At 40.4% G+C, this 11,233-nt stretch overlaps 1 protein-coding gene across 6 annotated transcripts in view; it reads right to left on the bottom strand.

Annotated features, from left to right (window-relative positions):
* Positions 1-710: 710 nt before the first annotated feature.
* RAB9A (RAB9A, member RAS oncogene family) overlaps positions 711-11,233 on the bottom strand; it is a 28,241-nt gene continuing 17,718 nt past the window's right edge. The window contains exons 2-4 of one of the 6 annotated variants that reach the window (XM_065538593.2): positions 6,640-6,728; positions 4,033-4,154; positions 711-1,805 (exon numbers count right to left, since the gene is read on the bottom strand). In XM_065538593.2, the coding sequence (XP_065394665.1) occupies positions 1,174-1,779 (606 nt within the window). In that variant the 5' untranslated portion in view covers positions 1,780-1,805; positions 4,033-4,154; positions 6,640-6,728 and the 3' untranslated portion in view covers positions 711-1,173. Of the gene's footprint in view, positions 1,806-4,031; positions 4,155-6,639; positions 6,729-11,233 lie in introns of those variants that run through there. The other 5 variants (XM_065538592.2, XM_045384463.3, XM_074030253.1 and 2 more) reach the window with 5 other exon arrangements.

Genomic DNA, 11,233 nt, shown 5'->3' with positions numbered 1-11,233 from the left:
TCCATGGAATCAGGTAGTCACCAACCACGCAGCATGTGAACTTCATCCACAAAAGACCACAATTTGCTTTATCAAGTCTGATCATTGCAACAAGTCTTTTTGTAACAAAAAATCTCCTTGAGAGCAAATCACTAAATGTTCAGTGATGGAGAAGACACCAAGTAAATACATTGCCGAATAAAGATGTCATTTACCCTCTCACAAAGTACAATCCTTAGTATTTCTTCTGAGAGTGATAAAGTTAGCTTGTGTCTTGTGTTATAAAGGAATGTTTTAACTTCAACTAAGAGACTTTCCCCAAGGGTGAAGAAAGTAACAAAACTATTTAGTCCACTAATCGAATTGTAATTTTGTATCTTCCACACAGTACATTGTAATTATTACATCAGTTATCAAATGCACATTTGTCTGTTCTCCAAGTTCAGTAGTTAGCCTTTTTCTTAAAACTGAACTCTATCTATGGCAAGGTTTTCCATTCATAGACAGCTTGAATTTAGCTGGATGTATTATAGACTGTATGAAGCAACTCTTGTACCACTGAGGGCCTGCCCTCTGCCTGAGACTGTGGAATGTGATCTATGGGGCTGGGGGTGCATGAATGACATACAAATGATGAGTAGTTACTAGTGAGAGTAATTCTACTATGTAGAATGAAAACAGGAATGGTTAAGTCATTTTGAAGAGAATGAATTAACGATGCATTGCAAATACATTAGATTTTAATCTTTAATATCTAACATTATTGCTTTAGGAAATTATTTCCCTGAACCAAGAATACAATGCTAATTGCATAAAAACATACACATATAAAAAGTAGTTCTCCATTTTCCCAGGAAAAAATCCAAGTATAACTTCTAGAATAGTTAAGTTTCTTATTTTAATTATAATTAATGTCTTGGTCATCTCATTTATTAGCTCTGCAACTTACATATTTAAAGAAACGTTATTAGACAACCGTTACAATTTATAAATGTAAGTTGCCATTATTGAGTAAATATATTCCTCCATGATTGGATGTGTCCCTTCTCCCACCAACGAACGAAGCAGCAACATACATTAGTTTAATTTTATTAGTAGATGATACACTGCTGCAAATGCTAATTCTCTTCTCCATCCCCATGTTGATTTTGTGTATATGTGTGAGTTGGTTAGAATGCACCAACAATCTAACAATCAACAGCAAGATGAGCTAGGCTTGGGCTTTCGGTGAAGATTGACTGTGTCTGTCTGAATCAAGTGATCTGACCTATCCTCGGTAGCAAGAACTCTTCGAACGGCTTCCTCAAAGGCTGCTGCCACATTTGTGGCATCTTTTGCACTCGTTTCAAAGTAAGGATAGTCGCCGTTATCCCTGCACCAAGCTTGGGCTTCTTCTGTAGACACCTGCCGTTCGCTTATGTCAATCTTGTTACCCAGAATCACAAAAGGAAAGCTGTCAGGCTCTTTCACATCTGCATAATATATGAATTCTTTCTTCCAGTTACTTAAGTTCTGGAAGCTTTGTGAATCATCGACACTAAAAGTAAGCAGGCAGCAGTCAGAACCTCTGTAAAATGGCGTCCTCAGGCTTCGGAATCGCTCCTGACCTGCCGTGTCCCAAATCTGCATGGTAACAAAATGTCCATCCACTTCCAAATCTTTATTTAAAAATTCCACACCTATTGTATGGAAGAGCTGGGTATCAAACTTATTAGTTACATATCTGTTCATAAGTGAACTCTTACCAACTCCACCATCTCCAAGGAGAATTACTTTAAAAAGTGATGATTTTCCTGCCATTGTTAATCTCAAGACCTTCAAGAACCCTGTAAAATAAAAAGGCACCATTACATTCCTTTATACCTACACATTCTTCTACATGATTCTGTGAATATCAGCATTTAACTGAAATAAAACATACAGTCCCAGGGAATACCTAATAATAAGACTTCTTGTTTACTGAGCACTTAGCCATGTGCGGCTATTAGTCTACCATTATTCTCTGAAACAGCTGGGAAGGGCTCACTCTTCCCCTTTCTCTGGTCACAGTTGACTGTGAAGCTGGCACTCAAACTCAAGTGTGACCCCAAAGCCCTTGCTCTGAACCTTTACTCTATGATAAGCCCCTCTCTGTTCATAGTAAGCCCCACCACCATTTGTTAGAGATGGGTAGGGGATCAAAGTTCGCATGGTTTTTTGTTTTGTTTTGTTTTGTTTTGTTTTTTGAGACAGGATCTCGCTGTCACTCAGGCTGGAGTGCAATGGGACCATCTTGGCTTACTGCAGCCTTGAACTCCCAGGCTCAAGCAATCCTCCAGCCTCAGCCTCCCAAGTAGCTGGAACCACAGGTGCACACCACCATGCCTTGCTCATTTTTCTATTTTTTGTAGAGACAGGGTCTCAACCATGTTACCCAGGCTGGCTTCAAACTCCTCCACCCAAGCAATCCACCTGTCTTGGCCTCCCAAAGTGCTGGGACTACAGGCGTGAGCCACCGTGCCCAGCCCATGTGTTTCTCTTAACAACTTCAAACAGCCCTTCAGTGCACAGTTGTGGTGTTCACTGATGGCCTCTCTCGTATCAGGGACTTTCTCTACTACTTCCTACGACCCCTTCCCTTTCTCTCTTCAGACACAGGTGCTGTTAACCAGGAAAGCCAGAGACAGAAGCTGACTTATCCTGCTGTGAAATAAAATATAAAGCAACCACTGAGTAAATGTACTTTATTCTCTTCATTAAGAACACTATTTTTAATTTGTTCAAATTAATGTCAGCAGCAATGGAATTTTTACTTTAATATAATCTAGTACATTCTACCCACAAGATTCACTTGGGCAGTTCAAACACTTAAGGAACATGAGACTGTGCTGGTACTTGTGTGTTTTGAGGAGGAATGAAATAAATCTTAAATGAAAATGTGGTACTATATATGTTCTTTAGAAGTCCTGTGGCAGGATTAAAAACTTGACTACACTACAAGAGCCAGCCTGTGGGGGGTGAGATTTCAGATGCCTGTTGACAGACAGCTACTTCTAGGTGCTGGTGGGAGCACAGTTCCTGATTAATCCTTCTGTTTACATTTTTATTGTGGAAAATTTAAAACATATACAAAATGTCTATATAATGAGTATAATACAGTGAGCTCCCATGAACTCTAAACCCAGCTTCACCAATTATCAACTTACGGCAAATCTTGTTTCCTCCATAACCCCTCCAACTCTCCCTTCTCCCCAGTTATTTCAAATCAGATTATATCATTTAATCTGTACTTTAGTATTAAATGGTTTTTAAGTATACTAAAATGTATATAAGAAAATACTAGAGAAGCACTGTACAACAGAATTTGATGCAACAATGGAAATGTCCAGTATAGCAGCCACTTAGCCGCATGTGACTGTTGAACACCTGACATGTGGTTGATGGAAGTGAAAGACCGCATTTTAAATTGTATTCGATTTTAACTAAATAGCCACATTTAATGAGCCAATTGCTGTACTGGAGAGCACAGATCTAGAACAAATTTGGTCAATAACCTTAATAGGAAAGTAGGTATTATGAATCCCTCAATGGGAAGGCAATAAAGACATGAATAATAATTGTTATATTGACCAGGATGAATTTGTAAAATCACTGCAGAAAACATTATCTGGCTGTCTCCTGGTTATATGCAATGTGAGCAACTATAGTATAACTGAACACTTCTGTAACATGTAGGAATTCTGCATTTCTAACTACACGCTCCACTGTTCTGATAAAAACCTTGTAGCAGCTTGTATAATGAGAAATTAAATGAATGGGAAAATATTATTAAAAAATGATGGGACATACCTTAGTCCCTACCTCTTACTGGTTCTTTCAAATTACTACTACAGGCCAGGCAGAGTGGCTCACACCTGTAATCCCAGCACTTTGGGAGGCCGAGGCGGGCAGGTCACTTGAGGTCAGGAGTTTGAGACCAGCCTGGCCAACATCGTGAAACCCTGTCTCTACTAAAAATACAAAAAAAAAAAAAAAAAAAAAAAAAAAAAATTAGCAGGACGTGGTGGCGAGTACCTGTAGTCCCAGGTACTTGGGAGGCTGAGGCAGGATAATCCCTTGAACCTGGGTGGCAGAGGTTGCCGTGAGCTGAGATCGCACTACTGCACTCCAGCCTAGGTGACAAAGCAAGACTCCATCTCAAAAAAACAAAACAAATTAATACTACAGTAATTACTATAATATTTATACAATTTAAACTGTCCAACACAAGTGTGTGGCAGTTAAGGTGCACACCTTTTGAGAGACTTTTTCAATTTCAAATGTATTGCTCTACTCAATATCCAGACTAAATTAACGTTAAAGAGGAAACTGAAACAGTCCCAAGCCCCTTACTTTCCTGACATAGGTAACAATGTGCTAAACTGGCTGCTTTAATTCTTTGGCATCTTTGCTTCAACAACTTCAACTTAAAGAGAAAAGACTGAAAACCATAAAAGCAAACCAAGTATTTTGACATAGGGGAACCGTCTATCTAATGTCTCCTCAGAATTCTTCAGTGGGTTGTTTCCCAGAGAAGGCAAGACACCTGGCTCCTGCTCTTGGCCAGCCTCACTCTAGCCACCTCCCCTCTCACAGCCTCTGCTTCAGTCATTCTGAGTGCAACAGCACACGGAACTGAAATTCAATTCCACTCGCTCAGCACACCCTACACTCTCTTGCCTCCTCCCTGGCATATGCTGCTCCTTGCTGGTGACCGCCCAACGAACCACTGTCCCTTTAGAACTGCTCAGCATGGTCATCGCCTCCACTGGGAACCCTGCCCCAGCAACTCTCCCAATGTTTTTCCTTTCACACAATTTCCATGTTGTGTTATGAGAGTACAACAGACATCATTTATTCCAATATTTTAGTAAGTCTCTACTGATCTAACTGCCTTATCAGACACAAAGTTTTACCGTACATCACTGAATTTTTAGCATCTTTATATCAAATTACAAACCAGATCATGCAATCTAACAAACCCCACCCAGACTACTGGTTGCATATATCTAGTAAATTAAGTTTCAGAAATTCCTTGAAAGTGGTAATTTATAATTTTATCAAGACACTTTGATAGTTCTTTTCTTTTTTCATAATAATGTAGGACTTCCTAGTTTGTCTCATTCTGACCAAATGAATTTGGGGTATGCCAACCCCACCAGGAAACAGAGTATAGGGTACAGTTTTTTACATTTTCCATCTACAGTTTGAGGCCTACCATATATTCCCATTTGGGAATATATTTGCATTTGCCAAAATAATTTCTACATGAATATCTCTCTAACTGTAGAGTTGTATAAAAACACACATGGTGATATAAATAATTGTACACACCATCTTATTTACCAATGACATCTAACAAAAGCCAGTTTCATTCGATCTACCCATAATATAATCACAATCAGCTTACAGACATTAAAAATATTATTTTTTTCTTTAAAAACAGTAAAATCCTTTGAAATTTCTTTAGTATAAGTTAAATAAAGGGATCCTACTACGTTATTTTCAAAATTTGCCTAAAAAGGTAATGTGAAGTCTCTTATACTTCACAGTTTAAAATGACTGTCCAAAGACAATTTTCGCCAAGGTTAAAACATTAGTAATTCTGCTAAATTCTATGAAGAAATCTGAATAAGGGGCCAGGAGCAGTGGCTCATGCCTGTAATCCCAGCACTTTGGGAGGCTGAGGCGGGCAGATCACTTGATGTCAGGAGTTCGAGACCAGCCTGGCCAACATGGTGAGACTTCATCTCTACTAAAAATACAAAAATTAGCCAGGTGTGGTAGCGCATGCCTGGAATCCCAGCTACTCAGAAGGCTGAGGCATGAGAATTGCTTGAACCCGAGAGGCGGAGGTTGCAGTGAGCCGAGATTGCGCCACTGCACTCTAGCCTGGGTGACACAGCTAGACTCTATCTTAAAAAAAAAAAAAAAAGAAATCTATATAAGAAAAGCATATTACATAGGTCATAAATTTTACCTGAATTTAATTGTTCAAGCATCATTATCTACAAAGAAAAAAATTAGAAAACTCACCTTAACAGTGTATGTTTTCATAATTTTGAGAGTAAAATGAAGAATTAAAATGTTAAAGTACAGTATCTGACTTCTATTAGCAGCCAGATTCTTAACTTAAAAGAAAAACCTGAATACTTTCCATAACCTTTCTCAGTCCAAAAAAGTCCTACAATCAAATATTCTACTTTAATCATTACGTTTTTCAAGAAGTTTTTCATCTATCCATCTTGTTTTCTAAGTTTCACATTCAGAGACAGATATGAAATTATATCAAGAGGAAATGTACAATATTTCATTCATTCTTTAAAACCTGCCGAAATTTTGGGTGGCTGAGAATGAGTCATATTCCAGAGAATAAAATGAAGATAACACAAAAGGGAAGACAAAAGGGCCATGTGAGGGAGGGGCACCAACATGATACAGGAAAGGTCAGGCTAAGGCTCAAGGGAGCCCAGCTTCCAGGCAGCCAAGGCAAAAATGAAAACGCTCTTGTTTCTGTGCAAATCAAAGCACACTCAGAAAAGAGAACTTGTTCCTGGCACCAAATGCCATGAGCACAGCCCCATGGGCGAACTATTTAACATCCTGAATCCTCATGGGAACAACAGTGACAGCAGTACCTACCTCCTAGGGTTGTTGAGAAGATGCACTCAAACAACAGAGGAAAAGTGTTTCATCACAGTGCCAGGCTCATTACAGGAGTGCAAGAGTGTCTGTGAAATGAATACATGAATAAGTCTTCACTGGCAGTTTTACAGACAGGTTCTTTTTATGGTCATGTCTTACATCAACCTTCAGTAATGGCAACAGGCAGAACAAATTAGAGGACGATATAGGCCTACACTAGGAAGCTGAAGGATCCTAGTCCTAGAGTCCAAATTCAATGTCAAGGTCTCCCAGTGATCACTATGTGTAACTGTGCTAAAGTACTAGCCTCTATTGGTCTGAACCAAAGGTTTCAACCACCCTCCCCACCCACCACTTTTTAAAGCAAAGGGCATTTTTGTGGGACTTACATATAGCAGTCCTTAATTTATAAAATACAATTAATAATAAAATGAGACGCTTCAAAATCCTGACATTTGGGGTTGAAGATGCAACAACAATAGCAGCTAGCATTAAGCCCGGTATGTTATGCAAGCTACAACACTGTGTTTATTCCTCACAAGTCTCTTAGTATCTATTACACATGAGGATACTGACTCAGAGAGGTTACATGCATGGTCAAGGTCACACACCTAGTGAAAGGCGGGGGTAAGATATGAACACGGCCAACTGACTCTAAAGCCCAGGCACTTAACCCACTAGGCTACGTCAATCCCAACTGCCTATGCATCTGTTTCTGAGGTTCTACTGTTGTTGCTGCAGGTAGAATGAAAATAAGCAATTGCAAATGGTAAGAATCTTTCAACCACTTGCTTTATTTCAAAATCTGCTCAAGAACAAGATTAACCCGACAGAACCAGTAATCTCCAATCTTACTGACATGTAGCATAAAGCACATGTGTCTATGCTTTATTAGAGTTTAAGTAGTTTAAAACATGTTTTACATGAAATGAGTCAAATTTTGCAGAAGCTTACCATTTGGTAGAACGACTGGGAAAGTAATTTTTCAGTAAGTATTTAGTGAGTGCCTGCTATGAGCCAGACCCTGAAGATACAAGCCACACATACAGTCCCAAGTTTGTGGAGCTTATAGTTGGGCGAAGGTGACATCCACATACAAATGCATTTAAGTCACAACTGTACCTCATAAAATGAGAGGTATATAGTATAAAGTACAACTATTCACACTCAGCCAAAAATCAAAGAACAACTTAAAATAGTGCAAGGGATTCTGCCCACCATCTCCCTCAGTGAGTGAGATGCACAATGTGTAAACCTGGGCCTCTCTCAATCAGACTCAGATTCCCCATGCCACTATCTTACGGAGCTGCCTGAGTCCATGAGAGTTCAGCCACCTGGGGGACTTAATTTACATGCAAACATGATCCTGTAACACAAGCCAACTATTTCACTTGCTAAGCTGCAGTTAAGGAAAAAGAGGTAACTTCCAACATCGGAGGGAAACTAGGCTGTGTTAATGAGAGACTGTACATCGGTTTCTAGTGTGATGCTTCCAAAGCAATGTCTCCATGATCATTTTAGCCATGTGCTGCCATGAGAACACAGCCCTCGCGAAAGTCTGATTCTGCTGGAGGGGATCTGACCCAGGGGAAGTAGGTGTGATCACAGATTAAGCTCAGCAAGAGCAAGAAAAAACTATGAGAAAAGAGGAGGGAGCAGGAACCAGAAAGTGGGACCAATCCATGCCAAAGAAGCCTGGCTCTGGCATGAACTGGGAGAATTCAAGGTAGGCCCGAGCACCTGGAGGCTGGAGAGTGAAGAGTATGCTACAAAGACGGGACTGAAGGAAGAGGCCCAGGAGCAGGGAGGGGAGTAGAAGCCACGGGAAGGATTTCTGCCTGTACTCTAGGAATGATGGGGAGTCTCTGAAATAGCTTCAGCAGTGGGTGACCTGGTCAGATAAGGAGTCCAGAAAGCTAACTGGATGCAGTGGGAGAAGGGCTGTGGGTGAGGTGGGGAGGAAGGCCCTGGACAAGCTGGGATGGATGCCGCTACGATCCCTCTCCACTACTAACAGTGTCAGCTAGGCTTACGACTGAAAATTGAGGTGGCTGTACCTCACACTTGATCCTCCAGTAAGATATTTACTATATGACTTCATGCTTTACCTTGTTCACGTTCAAATCCCTGGCCCTTTACCTGTCTAACTCCTAGTCACCTGTGCGGATGTAGCTAGACCTCATCTCCCGAACACCTACTGGATATCTCCAACTGAACTCCCTTCCTCGACACTCCTAACCACCCTGTGTGTGCCTCCACCATTTACCATAAGGAATTCTGTAACTGACATGTCTACTATGTCTAGTAAAAATGAAACATGCTCTCTTAAAAAACTCACATTATATGGATATGTACTATACAATTACAGAAATGTCCATACATTTTTGAGTTGTCAATGTTTTAGATTGCACCAAAAAAGTGCATACCCATACTATTATCAAACCACCTTCCCCTAAAAAGAAAGAAAATGTCCATCAATTGATGAATGGATAAATAAAATGCAGCATACATCCATGCAATGCTGTAATGTAGACAAACCTCAAAAACATTATGCTAAGTGAAGGAAGTCAGAACAAAAGCCTACCTACTATATGATTCCATTTATATAAAATGTTCAGAATAGGCAGATATGGAGACAGTAGATTCATTGCTGCCAAGGGATGGGGCGGGGGGCGGTGGCAGGTAAAGGAGGAGTGACTGCTAATTGGTATGCGGTTTTTTTTGGAGGGAGGTAATAAAAACATTCTGGAATTAGATAGTAATGATGGTTGTACAACTCTGTGAATATACTATAAACACCAGTGAATTGTATACTTTAAAAGGGTGAATTCGGCCAGGTGCCGTGGCTCACACCTGTAAACCCAACACTACGGGAGGCCAAGGCAGGCAGACCACTTGAACTCAGGAGTTTGAGACCAGCCTGGGATACATGGTGCAACTTCATCTCTACAAAAAATACAAAAATTAGCTGGACGTGGTGGCGCATGCCTGTAGTCCCAGCTACTCGGAAGGCTGAGGTAGGAAGATCACCTGAGCTTGGGAGAGGTCAAGGCTGCAGTGAGCTGTGATCACACCACTGCACTCCAGCCTGGGTGACAGAACGAGACCCTGCCTTGAAAAAAAAAAAAAATTACTGTATGTGAAAATACATACGCAAATCTCCTGAGAATTAAAAATATGACCCTAGAATTGGATTTACACAACTAGAGCTACAAATGTTCTCCTTGTCCCTTCAGCAGCATCCCTTTAAATAACTCATTTACATGTACAACAGACACTACTTTAGGATTCCCATACCACGTGCTGGTACCAACATATGCTGTATGTGTCATACACTAATCCGAATATAAAGTTGGATAAGCAGGTCACTGGCAGGAAAAAAAATGAACCACATTGCCAGCAGATACCGCAAAATTCAAAAGACGAAAGAACATTTTATATTAACCCTTTCCTTCTTATAACACTATTTTCCCAACTTTTCTATTATGTACTTTTATATTATCAATTGTTCACGAATAGTTATTCAGTAGTACCCTTTTCTTTAGCCTTCTCCAACCCCTTGCTGGCTTCCAAAGCCATACACTACAATAAACCAAGGGGAAGACCAGAAAGCCTCAAGGTCCAAGCATCAAGAATATAATTCTGCTGGCCAGGCACAGTAGCTCATGCCTGTAATCCCAGCACTTTGGGAGGCCGAGATGGGCAGATCACTTGAGCCCAAGAGATCAGGAACCAGCCTGGGCAATATGGTGAAACCCCATCTCTACAAAAAATACACAAATTAGCCAGGTGTGATGGTACATATTTGTAGTTCCAGCTACCTGGGAGGCTGAGGCAAGAGGACCGCTGGAGAGGCGGAGGTTGCACTGAACCGAGATTGTGCCATTGCACTCCAGCCTGGGTGACAGAGTGAGACTCTGTCTCCAAAAAAAAAAAAAGAATATAAATCTCTAATATGACTGTGTATGTGATTGAAGTTAGACTTTTTTTATTGGTCCTGGATCTAATTGTCTCCATTCCTACAGATAACTAAATTCAATTTATTTATTATTTTTATTATACAAGATTTTTGAGCATGGCATTCAAAGAGCTATCCAACATCAGTTACAAGCCTGCACCAATTATATCACTACTACTCACCATCCCCACACCTATCACTGCCATTTTCTGTCCATATCTTTGCTCGGGCTGTTACCTTGGCCTGCGAGGCCCCTCTCTACTTTGATGGCTATGACCATCTTAGTCATCACAGGCCCAGTCCAGATCACCTCATGTAGGAAGCCAGGGCCGCCCTAGCAACCTAATCTTTCTCTTTTCTTCACTCTCATCATCATTTCCACCTCTTTACAACTCTCATGTACTTATGTTCTAATCACCTTCTGTCTTGTTTCCTAATTACAATGTCAACCCCCTGGGAGGGACACACAACACCTAATTGCATCCATTCACTTGTCCCTTTTTTTGTTCTGCCACTTCTCGTACAATGCTCTACATTTGGTGAGGTGCAAATAAATGCTAAATTGAGAACGAAGAGTGTATTACTTCCTCTTTTATTCTTGTTATTCTATTATTATTCTATTTGTGCTTTCTG

The sequence above is a fragment of the Macaca fascicularis genome, chromosome X (genome assembly GCF_037993035.2).
Source record: "Macaca fascicularis isolate 582-1 chromosome X, T2T-MFA8v1.1".
Classification (NCBI taxonomy): domain Eukaryota; kingdom Metazoa; phylum Chordata; class Mammalia; order Primates; family Cercopithecidae; genus Macaca; species Macaca fascicularis.
Note: the sequence above shows the minus strand (reverse complement) of the source record. Positions and strands in the feature narration are given on the sequence as shown.